Below are 26,346 nucleotides of genomic sequence, written 5' to 3'. Positions count from 1 at the left end.
ACCGAATTACAATGTGATAAATCTGATTGGCTTTGAGCAATTGCTGCGTGGATGTAGTCGGTCTCTGGTTGGCTAATTCTTCGGTGGGCGGTTCTTTAGTGTTGCTACATCACTTGTCTTTTGTCCGCTGTTCAAGCAGCTGAAAACTGGAAAGTCCCTGACAGACAGGAGAGCGACGGCTTCCGGATAGGAGCTACAATTAAAAAAAAAGGGGGGGATAGTTCTTCGCCCCGCTTCCGCCATGGATTTAAAGAACCAGCAGATGTTATTTCACTCGGAATTGTAACGTATTGCCCCAGTGCGAGTGCTAGCTAGTGGTAGCAAGCTAGCTCTTTGTGTGGCTAGCTGCTAGGATGTGTTGTTGAGCCAAAGCAACCCTCTCGTCGTCTGGGAGAATAAATAATCAGTCAAATTCAGTCGTGTTACATAAGAGAGAAGGGAAGTTGTTCGGCTGAAGAGGAAGGAAGGAGATGGGCAACTGTCTGAAGTCGCCGACTTCCGACGACATTTCTTTGCTCCATGAATCTCAGTCGGATCGGGCCAGCTACGGAGACGGCGCTGACACCGACCAAGAGCCACCGCCCCCTTACCAGGTAACTTTGTTTCGATTAAACCGTAGACGATGTCACACGTCACAAACAAATATATATATTTTGCAGTGTGTGCACGCACTGGCGTGAGGGGGTATCTGTCAGCTGTTCCCAGGCCCTCACAACATGGGCTGCTTTGACAATAATCCGCTTTGTAATATAACAGCACAGCATGCATCATTCATGGTAGCCCCAGAGCACTGGGGTTGACAGCCAGCTAGTTTAAGCTCCATTTAAATGCTACCTAATGACTTGATAAGAGAGACACATTTCTTTCCCATTGTCTATGATGTATATTGCATTACTACAACAATCATTCCTCATTTGGGTCACAGGTGATCAAGAGTCTATCCTACCTGATTTTGGCCGAGAAATGGGGGTACACCTGAGGCGGGTCACCGGTCTATCACAAGGGAGCATACAGTACAGATCAGGGGTCGGCAACCCGTAGCTATGTGGCTGATCAGCCACCTTGTTGTGGCCAGGCAATTTTAATTTTTTAACCAAATGGAGAAAATGTGCATTTTTCAGAAAATAATGATTTGCAAAAGGGCTGAAATTGACATCACATGGTGTTTTATACACAACAAGCATGATGAGCGTATTCAACGGTTTCCCCAGTTTTCTTCAATATATTTGCAGTTTATTTTTCACATAGCTGTAGCCTGTGCATCATGACCCCAGAAGTAATTGCACTGTCTGGTTGGTATGCCTGTAAATACTCGTATTTGCTAGTACCCCTTTCAGGACAATCTCCACTATCTCGTATTTATCGTGCAGTTAATTGATTTTTTTTATTATTGCGAAAGGAGTACATGTAATACACATATCCTCATAATTTTATGTTCTGAATCCCCTGGCGCCCCTGCAAATATGTTGTGCTTGATGACAGCCACGTTTTCAAAGCCAGTCTTGCTAAAATCTAACACACATGTGCGCTCAGGACAACGCAGCAGCTTCAGTAAGTCGGTGGCACTTTACCCTTATAATTTGAATCTAATAGTGTATTAAATTGTGGGTTATTAAGGAGTGATATGAAATCTCGATAAATTGAACCATTTATTGCAGTATTTATCCCCATATTTGTGTAACAATACACTCTTGCCATGTATCATTAAAAAATAATAATTATTAAGATATAGTCAGGGCTGCACGGCGGTCGAGTGGTTAGACCTCACAGCTTTGAGACCTGAGTTCAATCCCACCCTCTGCCATCTCTGTGTGGAGTTTGCATGTTCTCCACATGCATGCGTGGGTTTTCTACGGGTACTCCGGTTTCCTCCCACATTCCAAAAACATGCTAGGTTAATTGGCGACTCCAAATTGTCCATCGGTATGAATGTGAGTGTGAATGGTTGTTTGTCTATATGTGCCCTGTGATTGGCTGGCGACCAGTCCAGGGTGTACTCCGCCTCTTGCCCAAAGACAGCTGGGATAGGCTCCAGCACCCCGGCGACCCTCGAGAGGATAAGTGGTAGTGAATGAATGAATGAAGATATAGTCACTCTCAAAGTTCCTGATAGTGAAGAAGGTCAAGATGGTCCAGGTCAACAGGCATGAACATAATTCAGCATGTTTGGGGTTAGATGAAGGACGCAAGAATTTTGTGGAAGGAAGACTTCTTTCTTTGCCTTTCCAGAAGAATTCATCAATTAGTTATTTGAGTCACTGCTGAGACGTTTGTATGTAGTCCTCCAAGCTCATGGAAGTCATACACAATATTAATTCTTCTTACAAAGGCACTCCTGATGTTTCGGAACTTTTCAGACCAGTGGTCAAAGTGCAGTTTGTTTACACTGATAGAATTTCACAAGAGGCTTAACTAACACATTAAAAGCTACATTTATAAAGGACTCTTTCATACCAGCCGCGTCCAACCCCCCTTTTTCCCACAGAAGATTGCAGCACCCTGCACATGTGAAACCCAAACTTAGAACACAGCACACTTTTTTGCCTGAACATGTGCACACAAGTGCCTTCCTTTCACTTCTACACTATGTGCACAATAATTAGGCAAGTCGTTTATTTGTGGATGAAGTTTTTTCTTGGTCAGTCCAAAATGTTAATAATCCTTTTAACAAAGTAAAAGTGAGGTTTTGACTTTCTTAGAATATCTGTGTGCACAAATATGATGCAACTAAAGGAACATTCCCTGATCTCACTTGTTGACTTAGTGTTCTTAGTGTTAACTTTCTGTTAACCTCAGAAAAATAACTGGTTATTTTTATTTTTAGATAGGATCAGACTACAACAGACATTTGTCAAGGATACATTTCTTATGTTTTTATAGAACCGGGTTGTACCAGAGCCTTCTGTTAGACAAACTAAGTAGCCCTATGAAAAATAGCATGTGAAATATGTAGTCGGCTTGTTACAGTCTAAGCCAATTGATGCCTGCATGTGTACACATTTTGCCTGGCTCCACAGTATCTGGCGGCAGCTAGCTAGACTGTTTTGCATCCACTCATAATGGTCTCAAGCGAGAATAGGCGCGTGTATTTCATATCCGAGCCGATGTTCACTGTAGCTGTGTGTTCACTGTGTGTTCTCTGGAGTGCACAGTTTATATCTGTTATCGTTATTTGGCGAGCAGCCGGTGAGATGAGTGACTCCATGACTCATTGCGTGAGCAGATGACTGGAGATAAGACAGCACTGTGTTTGCATTAGAGAGCGGCTGAGCTGTGACCTGCAATGCCCCCTGTGCAAGCCTGAGAGATGCCAGTGGGGCTGCAAGGCCTGCATGCTGCTGTCAGAAAGCTGCACCAGAACGCAAGTTGTTCAGAGCTGAGTCAGCTTGGTTACAGAATGCCAGAGTACAAAGAATTTAAAGAGATGATGAAACTGAAGAATTTCCCCCTGTGGCCACAAACATCTTCAAGCAACAGTTGTGTGACCCTCATCCTGCCAGCACAATGTGGATAATAATTATTTCATCCTTTTTTATGTTGGGTTTTAACAGCGAGATAACAAGAATATCAACAAGACTTGAAAAGCATTTGAATTTGATTGAGTCAAATTAGTGATTTTTTGTAAAAAAGCCATATAAGGAAATACACTTGTCTCAAATTGGAAAGAAGATTTCTATATTGCTAACACATTTTGTAATGGGATGTCAGCTTCTGCACATATTGCTACTAAATGCCTGTGCTGTTGATTAAGGAAGATGTATTTACCCATGCAATTCCAACAGATATATGGAAGATATTTTGCTTGACACTATTGTTTTGTTTACGCAGACATGGGGCAAACGGCGCTCTTATTTTGAAGGGTGATCACAGAAGTGTGTTCCATGTGTATTGAGAATGTGTATGTACGGCTAAAAATTTAAATAAACGTGCTTCTCATATTTTTTGTTGTCACTGGGCGACGTGTGTGCTTAAAGGGGGCCTATAAGGCTTTTTCTGTAAATAAAAAAGTTAAGAGATGGCACACAAATGTATTTCACATGAATGTATTTAAATGGGACCTATTATACTTGTTCCACTATTTTGACCTATAAATGTAGTTAAATGTTGTATTCTCACGTTAAATGATGCCAAAGTTTCAGATAATGAGGTTTTGGAAGTGAGCCCTGAAATAAGTTTGGAATGGCTCAAAACACTAGGTTCCGTGACGTCACAGAGGGGCGGGCTTCCTTATATGGTTCATAGTTGGGAAGCTATTTGGGCATGTGACCAATCACAGCGGAGTAGGCATGCCCAGAGGCGGGTCGTGGGTGAAATAAAGCAGGCTATTTTGGCAGGAAGCACAAATCAAAGGAAATACAGCTGGAATAGGTGTAGATTCTGGAAAATCTAAAATGTTTTCTGTGCTGGTTATTGTGTGTAGCTGCTCTATAGGAGACCACAACTCAATACAAAGGGTAAAAAAATGAGCATGATAGGTCCCCTTTAAAATTTTAAGTCTTTTTAAGTGTTCCATTTTAGAATAAGGCTGTAACAAAATGTGGAAAAAGTGCTGTGAATGATCCACAGTCCATGATTTTGTAAGGTTCCTCCCTAACAAAGACATAAATAGTCCAGAATTTTATTGCAGGTGTATTTTAACCAGGAGAGACAGAATAGTGAAGAAAATGTAATAAAAGTTTCAATTTGTAAATAATATAAAAGTCAATAATAAAAGTCAATTTGCATTTGATTTAGTGAAATAAGCGTGGGATTTCCTTCTGACCTCCACAGACTGGTTATGTGCGCTGAAGTATCCATCTAATTAACCAGACAACTTACACAGGCACTTTTTTCCATGTTGGCTGCCAAGTGACACTGAAGAAGACGCCTCATCAGCCAGAAAAAGAAATGACTCAACAGTTGTGCAATATTTGCATAATTAAAGACACAGCGAAATATAGCTTTTCATGGATAGGCTAAAACAGGTGTAGCCAACTTTCTATGCTATTTGAGCTCCTTTGACTAAAACTTCAAGTGTATAGTAATTGACAAAAATATCCCTTGACCCTTTAATGATCTCACAAGCTCCCTGAGCTCAAACAGTGCTTCTGTTTGATTTTAAAATGGTCACAGTGACGCCTCCTCTCCAGTGATGTTCCATGTTTGTATCCCTGTAGATGAGTTCAAGTGCAACTGACAGACACTCATGAGTGCGTCAGGGTTGCGTTGTCCTTATATGGCAACAGAAACAGGAACAGTGCTGCAGATTGTTGATGTTGTCCTAGCATTAGCACAAAATGCAACCATGTGGCAAACTACGAGTGCCAAATATTTGCCTCATCAGTATTTTCATAGAGACTCTCACAAAGACAACATTGTGAGAAAGTCAACATCTTTGGTACTGTTTTACAATAAAAACGGTTTTCTGTGCAAACAAAGGACTTGTATTGTATTATGCAAAATGGAAGTTCATGCCAAAATTGTGCCACATTTTCCAGATAACATACCACATGGCACACATCTTATTGTGTTGTTAACTGCATAAGTCCAACTGTACTCTTTATATATATTTTTAATCACAAATGTCCTTGTTAACATCCTATCAGTTTGCCACTACATAAAAATGGGAATTGGAGGTCAACTGTGTCGTTTGGCAACATTTAAATTGTACACTATTAACCAAGCACATCTTCACTCAGTGAAGCCATCATCTTTATGCTATTTTGTGCTAATTTGTTGTTATATAAAGGCATAAAGTCTGATTTCAACAGTTATAATAAACTACTAAGATTTGAAGCATATACTGTACAGCAAGAGCCATTATCCACAAATGGCGAAAACATGGAACAGCAGTGAACCTACTCAGCAGTGGTCGGCCAACCAAAATGACCCCAAGAGCACATCGATGTGCATGGTAGAGTTCTAAGACCAAAACAACTGCTGAACAAAAAGAATTAAGGCTCGTCTCAGTTTTCCCAGAAAACATATTGATGATCCCCAAGACTTTGGGCTTTGGGGAAATACTCTGTGGTCTGACAAGACAAAAGTTGTACTTTTTGGAAGGTGTGTGCCCCATTACTTCTGGCGTAAAACTAATGCCTCATTTCAGAAAAAGAACATCACACCAACAGTATAATATGGTGGTGGCAGTGTGATGGTCTGGGGATTTTTCTGGAAGACTTGCTGTGATAAATGGAACCATGAATTCTGCTGTCTGACCATCTGTTGGTGACCTCAAGCTGAAAGCAACTTGGGTTCTGCTGCAGGACAAAGATCTAAAACACACCAGCCAGATGTATTTCCCCCTTCAAATACCGCAGAGATATTATTTGGCTTCCCGTCTGCAGAAATATTTTTTTACAAGTAATTCCTGAGATGTTTAGATGCTTTGGGCATAGTTGCGGCATGGCAAAGACGGGCGGTGTACATTCCTTTTTTCCCTTGCCACACGCTGTTAGCAGCCTGGGAGGCTTGACACCCTCTTCTTCGTTCAGGAGCCAAGGTCTTGCTTGGTAGATGACACCCAAGTACTTAATGTTGGCATTCCTTCCCTCCCCCCATCCCTCTTTTCACCCAAACCAACTCACTAAACTCTGTCCCCTTTCCTGCTGGGCTCCCAGTCAATGCAAGGTTAGAACAGTTACTACAGCCCAGCTGACGCACCATGTCCGAAAGAAGGTAGAGGCCTATGATAACAATTACACTGCTGACGTCGCACAGCTGATGCCACACACACACACACACATTTAGACACACAGTATGACGCTGCCCATCCCCCTTTTCAGGACTTGTGCTTGACACTTAAATTCCCCGTGCCTGGCTGCCATCCCTGTTTGGCATGGGTGAAAGTATGAGCAGTTCTTGCTGCAGCAGACGGCCAACTGTGCTGACTCATGGCCACTCCCAGTGCTTGTCTTATTTCTAGCTAAATGAGGAAATCACCAGTGCAATGGACCACAAACCGTGTGCATCTGGATTATTTATGGATCTGACAAAAGCATTCAGTGCAATAAATCATAGCTTATTAAATAACTGCATGCTAAACTACTTAATGCCAGCATCATGCTTGCATATAGTATGTGGCATAACCCAGGGGTCAATACTGGCATGACCAAACTTGTTTATTTTATCTATAAAGTGAAAATCTCTTCCCTGAACATGGCCTACCGTCGGCTTGTAGTTCTTTTTTCAACTCCTTTTCTGGCATGTTGATCGTAATTTTGAAAATATAAGCTGCTACTTTTTCACATTGAACCCTGCATCTTAAATGTTGTGGCTAATTTAAGGATTTTTCAGGCCATTGAGCAGCTACTACTAATCATTTCTGATGGCATGTAGTTGTGACATTACATGTACGTATAATAAACTGCAGATTGCAGGAGATTAGGTTTGTTTACACTAAAAGAACTACAGTTCCGATGATGCTTGGAGTGCAGATTTCGGAAGTAATGACGCAATTTCTTTTCTTGCAATACTGTTAGTGTTATTGTCTGATGTAGCTTTTTTTTTTTTCGAAGTTAACTACTTGTGTCTCGTAAAAAGATACCATTACCAAAACATACAGTATTTCCTGTTGTCGCTAACATCTTTCTAATGAGGCGTCAAGACCAATTGTTGGGTTGTTGTATATGTTTTTAGGCTGTAAAACCCCTCACCATAAACTTTATACACTTTTCCCAGACAGGCAATAATGTCCTTACATTTGTCTCTTGTTTAAACACACTCAACATTTTCATTTGAATTGTACAACCTACTTGGTTGAAATTATTTCAAAACAATTGACTCACTGACCATGGTTGTTGCCATTTTGCTGTGGTGTTTTTGTGTCCTTGTTGAAGCATGTTATATCTGCCGTCATGTAATAATCCCCCCGCCTCGTACTTGTGAGCCGAGGATTTATGTATTCCAATTTATGTATCCCCATTTATTGCCAGGGACCATGCTGCATTCTCTCAAGCCGTATCAGACTTATTGCTAGCTCACAATTTAGTCATTCATTGCGGTTGTGAATGAGCAAAAACTATTGTGAGAATTTTTTTGAATCATGCAGTCACTATAACAAGCCGTCCGTTTTATTATGCCATGTCCCACTTAAAATGTCTACTTTTTGTTCACATTTTTTCAGATATAGGAGGTAGGGCTTATACAATACATGTACCCATGACTGTGAAAGATATTCATTTAATGAATTTGTGTTCTTGTGTGATGTAATTGGTAAATAGTATTTGCTCCTCTCTCTGCAGGAGCAGATCCATGTTCCTATCTACCACCCGACACCCAGCCAGGCCCGTCTGGCAACCCAGCTGACAGAAGAGGAGCAGGTGCGCATAGCCCAGCGTATCGGACTGATCCAGCACCTTCCCAGGGGCGTTTACGACCCCGGGCGGGACGGCACCGAGAAGAAGATCAGAGAGTAAGTAGAAACTACAGTAAACCTCGGATATATCGGATTCAATTGTTCCCACTGGTTTTGTCCGATATAAGCGGAATCCGTTATATGCGTATACCGGAAAATGTCCGTTTTACGCATATATCGGATTTATATCCGGTATATGCGTAAATCAGATTTTATCCTTTATAAAAAGGCACTTCCTTGACTATGTTTCCAATGTACCTGGACGCACAGGCAATGCTGCAAACGCTGCAAATGACGTCGTATAGCGGCCTGTCACGATTCGGCGAATCGGAGCGCCACAATGCGGCCATCCGATATATGCGAGGGAAATTTAATGGAAATGCATTGGAACGGGACTGGAGATTTTGTCCGAAATAGGCGAAATCCGTTATAAAAAATCAGATATATGCAATGAATTTATATTGGAAATGCATTACAGAAAAATTGGTTCTTTTTTATCTGTCCATTGTGAGCGAATTTCCGATATATCCGAGTCCGATATATCCGAGGTTTACTGTATTTTATTTGTACTCCTAATATGTTCATTGGGTCCTCCGCTTTTTGTTTTTCAAAAAACAGTGTTACTTTAAAAAAATATGAAGAAAATGGCATCATCAACTGACTGATAGGTAGTTTGCATTGGTTGACCACTGTCATTCGGGAGAAACCTCATTATCTGATGCTTATACATCATTTAACAAAACAATAATTGAAGCATCTGTGATGTTTTTTGAAGGCGACCGATGTCCATCACCCGTCTTAGTGCTTAAGTTCTTTCATCTCTAAATGTTCCCTCCTCCACAAACTGACACATGGCTCAAATCTTAGCTGTAATCACTGTAAACATCCTGTTTGTGTAGCTGAGACTGGCGTAAGTCCTGGAGACATGAACTACAAGTGTCATTTTTTTCGAATTTACCATTTGCTTTCAAAAAAGCCAACATCATCAAGTAAAGTTGATGAATCATGTCAGGCACCCTTTAGTCTTCTTGAGAGCTTCTGAGTTTGCTTTCCTCCTGTCATTCAACAACACCATTGTCTCCCATAGTGCATCTGGTTCCTGGCTCAACAAGACTGTATTCAAGCCAGCAGTGTCAGCAAACTCACTTGGTCACAATGTCTTCATGGCTAGACGCTAGCTAGCATACCAAGGTTCTGACAGGTCCTTGCCTGATACTCCTTTACCAAAATTGGAGTGAAAAGAAGACAGCCAGGCATAAGAAGTACTGCTTGGACTACCAGTGCAGTGAAGTACTAACCTGATGGAAGAAAAGAGTAAATGTGTGCATTTGTGTCCGCAGGTGTGTCATCTGCATGATGGACTTTGTGTATGGGGACCCTATCCGGTTCCTGCCCTGCATGCACATTTACCACATGGATTGTATAGATGACTGGCTGATGAGGTCCTTCACCTGCCCGTCCTGCATGGAGCCTGTGGACGCCGCACTGCTTTCCTCATATGAGACCAACTGACCAACGTGTGCCCACACACATACACATTTATCCACACACACACACACACACACACACACACACACACACACTAGTGAACACATCCAGGATTAGTAAAAGCAGTCAAACATTGGAGGCCAGAGTTCACGACTAGTGGGCCTGCTGGTCAGGATTGCATCTGGGAAGACAGAATGAGAATTTTGGAGCAAGAAAAGCAAAGGGTGACTTATGACGACAAAGCCTTTTACACCAAACCCCTTTTATTTACCTTTGGCATGGACTGTGATGTCACATATAAGACAATATCTGCCCACCATGATGTCTTCTCTACCAATACTGGCTCCAAGCCGCACACACTTGATGAAAAAAGAACAACTGTGATCTGCAGAGATGCAGATTGATCTCCCATGAGAAATGTCAAATTGATCGTTCTGTGGTGTGGTTAAATTCCTTTTTGTTTATTTTTTTTTATAAAGTCAGCATAAGGGCTGTGGTAGACCACCACCCACCCTATACCCCCGCATGGTAAAAAAGCTCACCTCAAGCAGTTGACTCGAAAAGCACAAATGTTTGTCTCAGCGTCTCCTTTTGTGCCTCCAGCACATTCAGATCTGGTATACCGTGATAAGGAAGACAGAATTTGAAGTGCGTTGGATAAAGAAAGGGATGCCACCCCTCCCCCGAGCCCCCATTTGTTTGTCTTTTTGCACAGTAATCAAGTTTGTGTTGTCCATTTGTCACTACAGTGGAGCAGTACGGCCTTCATTACATGTGGGTGAAGGTTGTTTTCAGCTGCTGAAATGTGTGATGCAGGAAAGGAAGTGAGGAGAGGTGATTCATCCGATTCAAAAATTGCAAGCATTTGACACCCCATAAAATATGTGTGTGTGTGTTTTGAAAGACCAGTTGAAAATGGCAAGAATTTACATTTTTATGTTCAGGAGGTTCTAAGTAGAGCTTCAAAATCCAAGAAGGAGACTATGACAAACTATTACAAACTATGAACCTGAAATAGCCGTTCATTCGCTGGTGAAAAGAAACCCCTCTAAAATAGAAATACAGGACTCTTTTTAATGAGTAGCTACTCCATTCTTGTGAATCACCTCAAAAATTGCTCAATGCCGGTGTTTCCAGGAGGCTCGTGGGAACGTTGCACCAGGTAGTGAATGGCCTCACAGAGGGCATCCACCGATTTCTGTAAACTTCCCTTGCCATCCATCTCCAAATGTTCTCAACTGGATTTAGATCAGTTGAACGCACAAGAATGGTCCAAAAGATTGAGGTTAGTCGTTCTTGTCAGGTGGGCATTGTGAACTACAGCATTATCCTGCTGAAAAACCTCGTCATGACGAACACAGACTAGAGCCTTCAGACATCTGCAACATCTCCACATAACCATTTGCCGTTTGACACCTCTGCACCACTTGAAGCTCCATTGTTCCATTGAAGGAAAAGGCACCCCGGATCATAATGGCGCCCCCTCAACCGTGCCTTGTGGAAAACATCTCATCTCAGTCGCTTGTCATGCCAGCAACTGGCAAATGGGCAGACGCGTTATGATGGTTATTGGATTGCACTCGGAACCAGTAACAACCTTCATTTGGGCCGAGGATGTTCATGTGTTTTGACGGACAGTCAATCAAATCCTTTTGACAACTGTATGACATTTTTGGGGCCAATCACTTGACTTTTTCATAATCCTCAGGATCTTTGGCAAAATGTTAAATGCCTTTCTGCGTCTCAATAATCCAACCACGTTCAAAGAGAGAAAGCACTTTTGCCTTTGCCATCAAGAGGCTACATTTTTGCCAAGATTTTGGCTTTTAAAGGCTTTGGTCTTACACTTTGGATCAGCTCATGAACAGCCTATTTCACTTTAATGTTTCTTTGCAATAAATTGCATAATGAAAATGTATTATTTTGGCGCACTCCTATTTTTCTTTTTGCATTTTGAAGCTCTACTGTAATGTAAATGTAAATTCCCCTTTTTCAACTGGATATACATACACACATATTCTTGCATACATTGCAATACAGTGATATGTATTTGCACACACAAGAACTCCCATGTTACAGCGTAGGGGACAGTGTATGGCGGTACAGCTACCTTTACATGAAGGTAACGAAGGTAAATGTATACAGTATCTCACAAAAGTGAATACATTCTTCGCATTTCAGCAACCAGTTTTATGACGGTGGATCTTCTCAAGAGACAACACTATAGAAATGAAACTTGAATATGCTTAGCGGTTGTTTGTGTATATACTGTAGCTTGTATAGCAGTTAGGATTTTCTAGCTACTAGCTAGCGGGTGAAGCACTGACTCTGTTGGAGTTTTTTTTAAATGTCAATACAGGTAGTCTTGTATTTAATGTATTTATTAACTGAGAAACATTGCAGTCTCATCACTAGGGGAGTGTTTTTTTCCCGATCTGAGTTGCGGCGGCATTCATGTCTGAGAAGAACTCGACATTCGATCAAACGTACTTAAGATTTGTAAGATTAAAAACGATTACTGCATAAAATCTCTATGAAAACGATCCCAGCGTTTAATTTGGACCGACTCCCTCGTTGTGCTCGCTTAGCATCGTGGGAAGTGTTCTTTTAATGTAAACATAAGCATTATGCTTTGGTTATGCATACAAAGTTACAAAACAATTAAAATGTACCAGCATTTGATTATGACTTATTGTTAAATAATACATATATGTATATTCTGTCATTGTTTTCTTAAAAGTTAAAATATCGTCTTGTCTCTTTTTGGTGAGCCCAATATCGTGTATCGTCTAGTCTTATGAGCTGAATGTATCGTGACCCCCTACCCCTTGGTATTGTCCAATGAGAAGATGTACGGTAATAAGAATGGTTGCTGCAATGTTGGGGGGTGTACTCACTTTTGTGAATCATGTTTGTACAATATTGTGCAAAAGTCCTATGATATTTGTATTTTGTTATTTTAGTGTTATGTAATGTAACTCTTCCCACAGTTTTGAGTCACTTGCATAGAATCGTCTCCTTCACTGCAAAAACTACAAAATATCAGGGATTGGGTTTGAACAAAATTGATCAGAGACTGTGGAGTAATAATACTGCTGTGTCGACAGCTAAGGCTAGCATTAGCTTGTGTGTTTACTTTTGTCATTTTACATATTTGACCATTCTCGCCATGTATCCTGTTGATATAATACAGAGATGTGCTCACATATGCGGTATTGACTTGACTGACACATGCTCGGAACTACAAATAGTACCTTGTAGTCCCTGATTTTGACAGTAAAAGTCAATAGAGCTGAGTAGACACGTGGCATTAATAAAACTATCCACTGAGACTGATAACGACATAATCATCGTCTATAAACAAGGAAGTAGCCAGGGATAGTAAAGACAAATACATTGTGGAGGTCCATACTCGAGACTATTTTGCACAATACTGTATGTGTATCTCCAACTAATCATTCTTCTATAACGCATTGACACTAGTAGCTCATTTGAAGTTGAGCTGTGGTGCAGCTGATAGTGGTGCTCGTATTATTTATTCCCAGAAAAATGACTCATGGGCACAATGAAACAGCTGCACACAAAGTTGCCTAACTGTGGGTAGAAGGTTCTGTGTGTTTGCCGTGCTTGTGTGAGGATCCTTGTTAGATATTTCCTCGTTCCAATATGCTGAGCGTATTATAATAAATAGACACTGCAACTGAGCAACTGAGTGCTGTGTGTATATTTTGACTTTGTCACTGTTTGGCACTACAAACTAACTCAGAATGTTTTGCCCGTGTCTCGGAAAGTGTTATTCTGTGGTGAAATATGACTTAATACCGTGTCGTATTGCTTTTCATATCAGGAAACTTCCCATAAGATTCTCAAAGCGAACATGTGATTGAGGAGCAGCACATAAAGCTGCATGTGGGTATGTATGATGACGACAATCCCGATTCACACATGCACGTACTGTATAAAAGGGGCTAAAATGAGCTATCACTCTGGACCTTTGTTCACAATACACATTGTGAGTGACCCTAAAATGTGGGTATGTGCAAATTCTCCTATTGAATTAAGTAATTCACTATGGTGCACGCTAAGACTGCAATAAGTCCAATGCCCCAGGAAGGTGAAACATTATTTTGAAGTTGAAGTTTGGTATTAGGGGCACATGGAAACAAAATTATAATCTGAGATTTTGAGAATAAAGTGGTAAATTTACGAGAAAAAACATGTAAATTTACAAGAAAAACAGTTGTATTGCTGTCACCCAAGGCCAAAGGTCACAACAGTACTCCCTTTTCATAGCTGTCTCAGACAATGCCGGCTTCAATAGTGTTGAAAATAATCTGAGATTTCAAGAATGACCTTTCCGATAATAAAGTCATAAATTGATGACAAAAAATATTTTCTAACTTTAGTCTCGTATATTGACAACTTTTTTCTTGTAAATTTACAACTTTCTTCTAGTACATTTACAAAGAAAAAAATTGTCAAGAATAAAGTGGTAAATTTACAAGAAAAAAAGTCATAATATTGCCTTTGCCAAATAAGTCTCCCCTTTTCATAGCTGTCTCAGGAAATGCCTATTATGACGGAGTGTTAAAATAATGAGATTCCAAAACCAAAGTTGGGAATTTATGATAATAAAAGATGTAAATGGACAAGAAAAAAATACTTTATTCTCATAAACTTACAAGTAAAAAAGTAAATATGCAAGAAAAAAAGTCAGACTATTACCCTTGCCAAAGGTTACAAAAGTCCTCCCTTTTCCTAGCTGTCTTCTGTGCCTATGCCTGTTATGACGCAGTATTTAAACTGAGATTTTACGAATAAAGTAATAGATTCACAATGATAATATTGTTGCTAATTTACAAGAAAAAACATGTAATTGTTATCACTTTAATCTTGTATTTTTACAACTTGTAAATTTGTGACTACATCATGTACATCTTCTATTACTTGTACGTAAAAGAAATTTACAATTTATACAAATTGCATATTTACAACTTTTTTTCTCGTAAATGTACAATGTTCTTTATTTACTGGATATTATTCTAAACATTACCTTATTTTGTCTTTCCACCACACCATTCATTCATTTGAAATGAATACAAATGGTGATTATGAATCAATTACACTGGGGAACAATATTTTTTCAACTTTCTGTTGCATTGGATTTTTTAACTGATTCTGAATGATTTTTAGGTGCTGATTTCAAATCTGAAATTAGTTTTTCTCCATAAGCTCTAGTTTTCATGCAATTTGAGATAGATGAAATAGTCTAAATATATGAACTTACGTAACCCAAATCTATGCGTTTTGAGATTATATACATAGATTCCATTCCTGTTCCAGTTTTCAAAGGTTTGCCTTCATTAAACGATAAAGACATTGGACATGATACGAACGAGGAAGACAGTTGTGACAATGAATTGCCAGAAACTGATCCGAGGAATGTTCTTCAGAGACTGAATCTCCCCCAGTCCCCAAGCCTCTTCCCCAAACTGAACTGAATGACTTAGTTCGGGATTTAGGTCTTTCAAAGAAAGCAGCTGAGCTTTTGGCATCAAGATTACAAGGCAAAAATCTTGTTGATCACACTGTTAAAGTGTCATATTACAGAAAGCGCGACCAGCTTTTTGTGACCTTCTTTTCTGAAGACAGACAGTTTGTTTACTGCCATGATATCCCAGGTCTTCTCAAAGAACTGGGTGTTCCTCACTATGATCCAACTGAATGGCGGCTCTTTATAGACAGTTCTAAACGCAGTCTCAAATGTGTTCTTTTGCATAATGGCAATGTTTACGGGGCAGTGCCTGTAGGTCATTCAGTTCATCTGCGGGAAGACTATGATGACATCAGAATGGTCATGGAATTCTTAAAATATCGTGAGCACAACTGGATCATTTGTGTAGACTTGAAAATGGTAAACTTCCTTCTTGGTCAACAGAAAGGTTTCACCAAGTTTTCATGTTTCCTCTGCATGTGGGACAGTCGAGCACGAGACAGACACTGGGTCCAGAAGGACTGGCCTGTTCGTGAAACCCTTGAAGCAGGCATGCCAAATATCACACATGACCCAATTGTTGACAGAGATAGGATCATCTTTCCTCCTCTGCACATCAAACTAAGTTTGATGAAACAATTTGTCAAGGCACTGGATACCGAAGGTGAATGTTGTCGTTCGAGAAGATCAAAGCAGGTGTGTTTGATGGCCCACAGATTCGAACCCTCATTCGTGATGATCAGTTTGTTGCCAAGATGACCGCCTTGGAGAGGGCAGCATGGTTATCCTTTGTGGCAGTCTTTTAGAACTTCCTTGGAAACAACAAGGCAGAGAACTACAATGAACTTGTGAACAGAATGCTCCTCGCTTTTCGTGCTCTCAGGTGCAACATGAGCATCAAGCTTCATTTCTTGAACAGCCACCTTGACCAGTTCCCTGAAAACCTGGGGGCTGTGAGTGACGAACAAGGAGAGCGGTTCCACCAAGACCTAAAGATCATGGAAGAACGCTACCAAGGTCGCTGGGACAAAAGTATGATGGCCGACTACTGCTGGAGTATTAAACGAGATTGCCCAGATGAAGTGTACAAACGCAAAAGTTACAAACGCAAATTCCTGCCTGACTAAAATACTGTACTGACAGAAAGTGATAAGCGTTATTAGCTGTGATTGACTCTTATCTGAAGAACGTTGTAAATTATGCTTATTTCACGTTGCGATAAAGACTGTTTTCTGAGAAACGCTTCCAGAAAAACATATGGCACTTCTAACAATGGTGTACTTTAATCTAAAATCACATTTTAATGTTCTGTTTCTTTTGCCTTGTTAAATATACTGATTTGTGGCTGACATTGCAATATCCTATAATAATGCTCGATTTTTTTCTATTTTTAATAAAAATTAAAGATTGCATAAAATCTGTAGCTTGCAGAAAAAACTAACTTCAGATTTGAACTCAGCACACTTAAATTGACTAAAAACAAGTCTTACTTTAAATGCAACATTTTGAGTGTTCCCCAGTGTTATAAATCAACTGTTGACGTCACATATAAGTTCAGTGTTGCTAAATTATATAACAAGTGTTTACAAAGTTACGATTAACATTGGGCCAGGAAGAAGATGCTGTGGTTGTAGCGTGCATATCCATACCATTCACATTACCATGACAACACATATGCAAGGCCAGTATGATGGAGCCAAATATTCTTCTTGGTGAAATTGTGTCAGTTAATCCTAATTAATATGGCCTTTTCTAAAAGTCTACTTTATATTTATGACGGATTTCAAGTGTTAGTCCATGTTCCATCAGTTCCAGACAGGCCTCTAAAATGCAGCTATTTTCCTCTTTATGGAAGTATAGCAGTGACGAGTCCCTTCCAGCTCACACACGCCCCCATCTCCTCAGGATGAAGCGAGTACTGCAAGCTCCTCCACATGACCATGTATTTATTGTCCACTTAACAAGAATAATGCTGTCACATTTCAATTAAAGCCACTATATAGGCTATACAAAGTCATGGTGTATAATAAAAGTTTCTGCAACATTTTATTATGATAAACCAAAACCAATAAGCCCAGATGAGACGGCCGTGGCAGCCGCATCTTAGGTTTCTGTCCTGTAGTTGATCAGGAAACATAAAGTTCAGCAATTTTTTTCTTACAAAAATGTCCAAAAAGATTTGAATTATAGAGAAAATGCATTTATAATACAGTTCAATTGACTCCATCTATATTTATTGTATGTTATCATGATTCATTTTTAATTTTTTAGCATTTTGAGGTGAAGCCTCATCTGCCTCCCCTGACTGCACACCGCCTGTACCAGTACAAAAAACCCCAAACACTTACAGATAAAAATTGAAATACTCCCTTCCAATATTTTGCTGTTATTTATGCCCCATGCATTATGAAATCCCCCATAACTCCATGTAATACACAGGCATGTTTTCAGTTGAAGATAAATGCGGAAACAAGCAAAAAGACTGGGGTGTGATGATCCACATGACGTCTTCATCAGTCTTCTGTGGAAAGGGAAAGGTCAGAGGTCAATGAGAAAGGTCAGCGAAATTATGCATTATGAATTACTGCACATGTATTCTTTTGGGGTAACAAAACTACAATTACAAAGAATTACAATGGATATGTTTAAGTAAAGATACTTTCACCCCATTCATAACACGACATACTTGAATGGAGTGAAAGCCATCCTGGGGGGGGTTTGACATACGTCACTCGCATTCATCCAATCACAGCTTGAGCTGTATGCCATATAAAGCTAACTCCGCCCACTTGGTTTACTTGAGGCCTGTGGGATATTTTCATGACTCCCACCAGGAGCTTCGGTCCGCAGTCAGAAAAGGCACCACGCGGAGAGTGTTGCGTTTAAAGTACTAACAGCAAGCATCATTAAACCACCACATATAATAATAATGTATTTTTTTAGGCTTTACATGAAGCATAATCTGTTCAAAAAAATATAACATTTAAACATGGTGCTCAAGTCATACTAACCTGACCAATACAAGGCTGCGTCATCAACTTGACTTTTTTAACTTCTCTTTCTGAAAAAAACGAATATAAATCCTAGAATAGACAGCATAAACGAACAATTACACACAATAACGACATTTAAGATGTATTCATTTCACAAAACTTTTCGCGCCTTGCAGTATCACACCGAGAGACTTCCAGGGCCAAAATACGACAACAGAGGCCGATGCACTGCGTAATACAACCACACTAATAAGGCGAATATTACCGTAATACCTATTTGACAGCAGTTTAAAACACGTGCGCTTTGCACACCAAGCTTCAAAATGTTGTGACATGCGCAATGGATATTCCTGTGCTTGATGCATGGGAAGCCCAACGAGCGCATACCTCACGGTTAAAACCAAAGGCAATACGTGTTTTCTAGCCCATATACAGATCGGCACGTAACACAATGCATTTCAATGACATGAATGTGAAGAAGTGTGTAGAGACGTAGCCATTAATACTCTTCGGTGGCCTTTATAGTGCCCGAGAATCCCAAATCATTGTCATTTGTGGCCATGCATATCATATAGAGAAGCCAACGTTGAAATACATTTTGATGTCGTTATTATAATGCAACCGACGCGCTTTCTCAAAAAGTTTGATTGGAAACATTCGTAACAGTAGAAAGTCATCTCAAAATGGAATGGTTCTTGTCTATTAAATGTACCAGGAGGGCCCCATATTGAAAAATGATGAAAGGCCGCTTTCATACATATGTAAATATGCAAATTAAGTTATAAATATACATACCTTATATTATTACGTTTTATATATATATACAGATATAATATACTATATATGCATATACATATATACACACACACACACACATATATATATATATATATATAATATTATGACATTTGTTTCTCATATAACTTTTTAAAGAGGGGGTATATTTTTTAGCATTTCAAGTCTATGCTACTAAAATTATATTATTTTTCCTCATAATATTACAAGTTTATTTGTTTAAGTGAAACCTTTTTCCTCGTTATAGGATATGATTTGTTTCTCTTAATATTTTTATTTTATGCTTGTAAGATGTCTGTTTTTTCCATTACAGTTTTTTTTTTATTTCCAGGTATTTCAACATTTTCTTGTAAATTTTCCTCATAACTGACTTTATTCCAGTAATGTTTTGACATTTCTTTATGGTAACATAATTTTCACATTTTGTCATTCCAAAAATATGCTAGGTTAATTGGCAACTCCAAATTGTCCATACGTATGAATGTGAGTTTGAATGGTTGTTTGTCTATATGTGCCCTGTGATTGGCTGGCGACCAGTCCAGGGTGTAGCCCGCCTCTCACCCGAAGACAGCTGGGATAGGCTCCAGCACCCCTGCGACCCTCGTGAGGAAAAAGCGGTATAGAAAATGAATGAATGAATGAATGAATGAATGAAGTCTATGGTACTAAAATGATATTATTTTTCCTCACAATATTACGAGTTTATTTGTTTGAAGTGAAACCTTTTTCCTCGTTATAGGATATGATTTGTTTCTCTTAATATTTTTATTTTATGCTTTATGTTTTTTCCATTACAGTTTTTTTTTAATTTCCAGGTATTTCAACTTTCGCCTTGTAAATTTTCCTCTCATAATTATGACTTTATTCCAGTAATGTTTTTACTTTTCTTTATGGTAACATAATTTTCACATTTTGTCATTCCAAAAACATGCTAAGTTAATTGGCAATGTGAGTGTGAATGGTTGTTTGTCTATATGTGCCCTGTGATTGGCTGGTGACCAGTCCAGGGTGTACCCCGCCTCTCTCCCGAAAAAAGCTGGGATAGGCTCCAGCATACCCGCAACCCTCGTGAGGATTAGCGGTAGAAAATGGATGGATAAATTATATCAATGGCTTTGATTGCGTGAAAGTGAAGAACTCAGTATTTAGTATAGTGTTTTATAGTAAGCGGTATAGATCATTATCTAATTAATCTGCATATCGATCACCACCATGTCCTTTCCCCTTCCTCGGTGCTAGTCTTATGTTCATGTTGTGTATAAATGTGCTTACTTGTGCGAATGTATGCTAACAGTCCCGCACTGTACTCCTCTGTAGGAGCTTAGTTTGGAATTGTCTTTTTTCCCCTCAACAATCCTCTTGTTGTTCCCCTTTCGTCTCCCTCCTTCATCACCCAATCATCTGTCTACCACCCCCCGAACAAGTGTCAGCTCCCCTGGCCTATAGAGTCTACGTATATCAACTTGGCACACTCCAAGGACTCCAAAATGTCAGATTTCAAGGTCTTCAAAGCTCTGATATTTCTCTGGTGATGATTTTAATTTCTCCTCCACAGAGACAAAATGAATTGCACAAGTGTCACAGGAGGATATGAGAGTTTGAAAAGAAATAGTTCAGTTTCGGTTTTGGTGTGGTAATGGCACACAAAACGGCCATTGTTTCCATAATGACACACATTTTTAAAAATGCATTCTTCAGTAAATATGCATTTTGACGTAAGGTGAAGTTCATGGTTGGTGAGGCGCTGACACCTTGGAAGTTTTCTTTTCACATTCCATTGGATTGGTCTGGGTCGTGGGGGCAGTAGTCTCAGGAGACTATTCCAGCCACCTCTTTCAGTTCCACTGTAGGACACCAAGGCATTCCATATCTATGAGACAGAATTCTTCCAGCATGTCCTAGGTCTGCCCCGGGGCCTTCTCCCACCTTGGAAAAACCTCACCAAGGAGGCATCCGGGAAGCATTCGGACTAATGTAAAGGAGCAGCGGCTCTACTCTGAGCCCTTCCCAGATGACTAAGCTCCTCACCGTATCTCTTAAGGTGAGTCCAGCTACCCTACGGAGGAAACTCATTTCAACCGCTTGTCTCTGCAATCTTGTTCTTTCGATACTATGGGAACGGTACAGCAACCGCATTACTGCAGATGCTCCGCCAAATGTGTCTGTCGACCTCACACTCCAACCTTCCCTCATTCATGAAAAAGTCCCCGGGATACGTTATAGTCCACCTGGGTAATAACCTCACTCCTTGTTTCCCTTCTGACACATATGACACAATGACACTTAATATTACAACTTTATTCTTGGAAATGTATGACTTTATTCTCGTAAAATTCTGACTTTTTTCTTGTAAATTTACAACTTTTTTTCTCTTAATTTTTCTCTTTTTCTCATTTATTCTCGTAATATTACAATTTTTTTGTAACTTTACAACTTTATTTTCGTAAATGTATGACTTTATTCTTGTAGATCTGTGCCTTTTTTCTCATAAATGTATGACTTTATTCTCATATTATGACTTTTTTCTCATAGGTTTACAACTTTATTTTCGTAAATGTACGACTTTTTTCTTGTAAATGTATGACTTTATTCTCATAATATTATGACTTTTTTCTCGTTGGTTTACAACTTTATTTTTGTAAATGTACGACTTTTTTCTTGTAAATGTATGACTTTATTCTCGTAAAATTCTGACGTTTTTCTTGTAAATTTACAACTTTTTTTCTCTTAAATTTTCTCTTTTTCTCTTTTATTCTCGTAATATTACAACTTTTTTGTAACTTTACAACTTTATTTTCATAAATGTACGACTTTATTCTCATAATATTACAACTTTTTGTCATAAATGTACGACTTTATTCTCATAATATTACAACATTTTTCTCTGAGGTTTACAACTTTATTTTCGTAAATGTACGACTATTTGTATAATCTATGACTTTTTTCTTGTAAACGTACGACTTTATTTGTGTAAATCTACAACTTTGTCATAAATGTACGACTTTATTCTCATAATATTACAACTTTTATCTCATAGGTTTACAACATTTTTCTCGTAAATGTACGACTTTATTCCCGTAATATTACAACTTTTTTTCTTGTAAATTTATGACTTTATCCTGAAATTCTCAGACCATTCAGTCTACTTCTTGATGTGTGTTTGTGGTGTTGGTTTTGAGTCTGAATTGTTGAAAGTGCTAAGTTTGTAGCTTCTTTCTTTGTCCTTCTTCCCTAGCTAACTGGTAAGCTTGCTAGCATCCATCTAGAGTCCCTGTAGCATAATAGTTGTGCAATCCAGGTGTAAACAATGAATAATAGGAGTGTAATGGTGACTATATTGGTGTTATATCATGTCTATTGGAATGCAACCTGTGTGTACATGTCTGGATGAGAGAGTGGGGATTCCCCAAAAAAGAGGCTTAAATGTTGGTTGTATGTATTTTGGTACATTGGAATGCATGGATGGATGGATGGATGGATGGTTTATCAAAACTTTCCCTTTGATGTTGGTTAAATGAATAAGCAGACTTAAATAATAGAGTGCTTTTCTGGCCAGTAGATCAGAACTGATTGCTAACTCCCTCAATATTAACTCAGATAGGCAAGAAGTACAAGTTCTATGAACTACAAGTGCTGACAGCTGCTAGCTAACTGCTGAGTTCAAAGCGGTTTCATAGCAACAATGCCAAATACAAAAGTAAATTATACTGGCCCTGGAAATACATCACAAGTATGGTCAGTCGGATGAGGAGAAAGATGACACCTCGAATAAAAAAAAAAACAGTTCCAGAATTTGAATTATTCTTATTAATACACGCCTTGAACAATCTTAACGAGGCTTAACATGACTGGGCAGCTGGCAAAACGTAATGCTGACGTCACCGAGACAGCACGAGACATGAGGAAGCAGGGAAAGATACAAAGCAGTTGGAGCACATCAATGAGGTCCAGTATAGAACCAAGAGTGCTCGTTGTCAGAGGTGTCTGAATAAATATTAAAGATAATTTTAGCGCTGAAACTCTTTGGGAAAGAAGGAAACTTGGCAGCATGCAAAACGGAGAAGTTGAGCACAAAGAAATTAGCATGTCCTACTCACTTCCGCCTTCCTTACCCCGCCCCTCCCCCCCTAGACTGTATAATTCCCTGACCCTTCTTCATCGTCTTCTCTTTACATTACATCATCATTGTAACGATATTACACCTAAGTCAGAGTGAAAATGCTTATGTCTAAACCACACAAACACTTCTTAGTAACACACTATGATATTGTGTGATTTTCCTCCAATAATTACTCATCATGATCTCAGTATAACTTACTGGAACACATTTACTGTAGCCCTACTTAATAATTAAATGTATAAAAAAATGAACTAACTACAACCTCACAAAAATGTGACAGAATTAAATAATTTCAAATGATAATATCATTGAATTTATTTTGACTTCCTTATGGAGCATCGGCTGTATGATTATTATCAGTAGATAATACATATGGATCAAATTTATTAGGACTAATGGGCATTATGGAAAACAATAACATTGACATTTGTTGATTTATTAATTACCATTGTGGCCCTTCATTCTGTATTAAACAGACTGAAATTATTATAAAGAAGAAAAAAAAACAATAAGCAGTGATTTAATGATATAAACGCCATTGACGTCTTAAGGCTACGCCCTTTTTTAAGCCCATCTACTGTTACTTTTGTGGTACTGGGTAATCTTTGCCGAATCTTTACGGTATTTTTTGTTTGTGCAATGTAATATAGTAGTGTTCGTGTTTTGAATGAAAATGTATATTTTGAACATGCCATTTACAGAAAAGCCACACACCTGACCGCAGATAGCGGTGGATCACCCGTGGAGGAGCGCCAACTGTGCGGCTGTATGACCGTCACAGTTCACCTTCATGGGCTCCGAGGTGACCGCCGTGAGGACCCGGACCAGTTCTGCGTGGCCCGCCTTGGCGGCGAGGTGCAGCGGGAGGTTTCCACGCTCGTCCGCTAGGTTGACGTCCGCCCCGTGGGCTAGTAGCACCAACACGGTGTCCAGGAAGCCTTCTCGCGCGGCGTCGTGAGTGACCGTGACGCCGAGGACAGGGTCGCGGAGGTTGGGGTCAGCTCCAGCCGACAGCAGGGCCTCGACGACCGGAGTGCTGCCCAGCTTGACTACCTATGAAAGGGTGAGACAATACACTATACATCATAACTCATCTTAAGTCTACAATGAAGCAGCCATAATAAAATAACATCAACAAAACATTCCATTTAAAAGACCGAATAGCAAAAAAGTGTGCAAAACCCAAAATATCCCCATGATCTACGATAATTACAGCTGCAACAATTAATTCCTAAATTGATGATTAATCGATCATTCAATTAATTTACAACTATTTATTGATATTTTTAATTAAGAAATGTAAATATCCTCGGTGTGATATTTGTGACCCCCTTTGGTATCTATGAACGCAGACCTATTATTTTTTACACATTATTACACACACATTACATTATTATTACACTTTGTGTTTTCAAACAAGCTATTCACAAACATCATATTTGACTTTTTTACATTTTTGCCTCTTTTCTGACATGTTGCGGACCAAACCACTAACTGTTTGTGTTTGGTTCACATTAGGGCCTATAACTGCTTAATCCAAACCACTTAATCCAAACAACAACCTTCAGATGAATCGAGTGAGAAAATAATCGTTAGTTGCAGTCCTAATAATAGTTGTAATATTTGTTGTATTTGGAATATTAGCTAGCTAGCTGGCTATAATGCATTCAGGGAAAGGGAGCGACAGGCCTTTATTGTGCAAGGCCACCATTTCCTCACCAAACATCAACCACCTTGCTTCCTTATCTTCTTTATTTGTACCTTATTTACACCTTAGCTGAACCGTCTTTAATACATTACACTCACATATATACAAATATAAATATGTTCAGCTAAGTCTACAGTTTACAGTCAAGTCTTAAATAATCTTAAATATATGTACAGTATACATGTTTGTTTATCTTAGGTGATACAAAGAAAGTGACAGTGTGCTGTTATATGATAAACACATTTGAATATCACTACTAACCTGTAATGCAGTTCTTTTAAAAGTATTCCTTCCATTAACTGCTGATTCATTTTCCAGCAAGCGCAAAACCTCTGTTAAATTTCCTTGAGCAGAGGCATTGCAGAGGCGGTCGGCTGGTGAAAAAATGCCAGCCATTCTTTAAAAAGATAAATAAAATGTTAAAAACAGCAGCACACAGGATGACAAGGATTTGTCTGTCTTCACGTAAAAAGAATGAAATGGCCAACATTGGTGAAGTAGGACTCCGCCCCTAAAGTATATTTGACCTATCATGGCTGTTTTATGCAAAAATGCTGCATAATGATAGGTCGATGGACAATGGATGCACAACCTAACTGGCTTATCAGTAAGGATCCATAAATGCGTCACTTAATGTTCAATGATTTGGTGTCATAATAACATAACAAGTTAAGTGGCTTAGCAGCACATTTATGTGTTATTGTTACAGTATTTTATGGTTACATCATGGATTCCTGTATATGTTTTGTTTTTACTCTTTACTCGGGCCTCTTGCCATGTCATCACTGTAAATGAGAAGCTCTTCTCAATTGATCTTACCTGGCAAAATAAAGGTGAAATGAAATAAAAACAAGTATATATTGTTACTTTTCCCCTATAAACGTGAATGAAACTATTACAACTGTATGAGTGTACTTCGGTACAGTATAATAACATTAGGAACAACATCAGCAACAGGTATAATCAGCCTATATGGCACATATAGGCTGCGGATGCTTGTGCCTGTTTTAAATATGCACACTTAAGATTACCCTTTATCTTCATGAATCACCATGAATCTTCATGAATCACCAACAGGTCGATTCAAACTAGGGAATAAAAAGTGAGGTCTAAACAACGAATAATCGAAAAAATACATCTGAAAAAAAAATAAGGATTATAAAAAAGTATTATAATAAAAATGGCTGCGATGATGTAGTTCAAAAAAAGTGACGCCACTTACGGTCATTTCCCGCTCGTTTTCAAAAAAGCTGCTGCTGCTGCAAAAAAGAGACACAAGTTTGCGGTGCAAACGTCTCACACGAAGATGAGATAATAAACCACCCTCACGTCGAACCTAATACTAATGCCCAAATAATGTCATCTACTATCACAAATGAGTTCATTTGCGGGCTAAGATAATGGAAGATTATG

At 39.1% G+C, this 26,346-nt stretch overlaps 2 protein-coding genes across 4 annotated transcripts; one reads left to right on the top strand and one right to left on the bottom strand.

The window, feature by feature from the left end:
- The first annotated feature begins 115 nt into the window (after positions 1-115).
- Positions 116-13,527, top strand: rnf11b (ring finger protein 11b). The gene is made up of 3 exons (XM_058073804.1): positions 116-593; positions 8,223-8,392; positions 9,676-13,527. Exons 1-3 carry the CDS (start codon positions 471-473, stop codon positions 9,845-9,847), a joined length of 465 nt encoding a protein of 154 aa, XP_057929787.1. The 5' UTR covers positions 116-470; the 3' UTR covers positions 9,848-13,527.
- Positions 13,528-17,297: 3,770 nt separating this feature from the next.
- cdkn2c (cyclin-dependent kinase inhibitor 2C (p18, inhibits CDK4)) lies at positions 17,298-26,346 on the bottom strand. 3 transcript variants are annotated; one of them, XR_009129874.1, is made up of 5 exons: positions 26,156-26,346; positions 25,195-25,330; positions 23,940-24,278; positions 18,329-18,378; positions 17,298-17,838 (listed from the first exon to the last, which is right to left on the bottom strand). XR_009129874.1 is itself a non-coding variant. In XM_058073486.1 (3 exons), the coding sequence occupies exons 1-2, from the start codon at positions 25,327-25,329 to the stop codon at positions 23,961-23,963; spliced, it is 453 nt and encodes a 150-aa protein (XP_057929469.1). In that variant the 5' UTR covers positions 25,330-25,383; the 3' UTR covers positions 17,298-17,838; positions 23,940-23,960. The 3 variants fall into 3 exon arrangements, 1 of the variants encoding a protein (XP_057929469.1); XR_009129873.1 differs by lacking the exon at positions 26,156-26,346 and having other exon boundaries at positions 25,195-25,383; XM_058073486.1 differs by lacking the exons at positions 18,329-18,378; positions 26,156-26,346 and having other exon boundaries at positions 25,195-25,383.

Source organism: Doryrhamphus excisus, chromosome 5, assembly GCF_030265055.1.
Source record: "Doryrhamphus excisus isolate RoL2022-K1 chromosome 5, RoL_Dexc_1.0, whole genome shotgun sequence".
Taxonomy (NCBI): domain Eukaryota; kingdom Metazoa; phylum Chordata; class Actinopteri; order Syngnathiformes; family Syngnathidae; genus Doryrhamphus; species Doryrhamphus excisus.
The sequence above is the reverse complement of the archived record's forward strand: the minus strand, read 5'-3'. Positions and strand labels throughout refer to the sequence as shown.

What these genes read in the sequence shown, in the direction of transcription:
- rnf11b (XM_058073804.1), top strand. Translation starts at nt 471, where the DNA reads ATGGGCAACTGTCTGAAGTCGCCGACTTCCGACGACATTTCTTTGCTC. An exon ending in AGCCACCGCCCCCTTACCAG is followed by an intron (nt 594 to 8,222) that starts GTAACTTTGTTT and finishes CTCTCTCTGCAG; the next exon opens with GAGCAGATCCATGTTCCTAT. An exon ending in ACCGAGAAGAAGATCAGAGA is followed by an intron (nt 8,393 to 9,675) that starts GTAAGTAGAAAC and finishes TTGTGTCCGCAG; the next exon opens with GTGTGTCATCTGCATGATGG.
- cdkn2c (XM_058073486.1), bottom strand. Translation starts at nt 25,329, where the DNA reads ATGGCTGGCATTTTTTCACCAGCCGACCGCCTCTGCAATGCCTCTGCT. An exon ending in TTAAAAGAACTGCATTACAG is followed by an intron (nt 24,279 to 25,194) that starts GTTAGTAGTGAT and finishes ACCCTTTCATAG; the next exon opens with GTAGTCAAGCTGGGCAGCAC.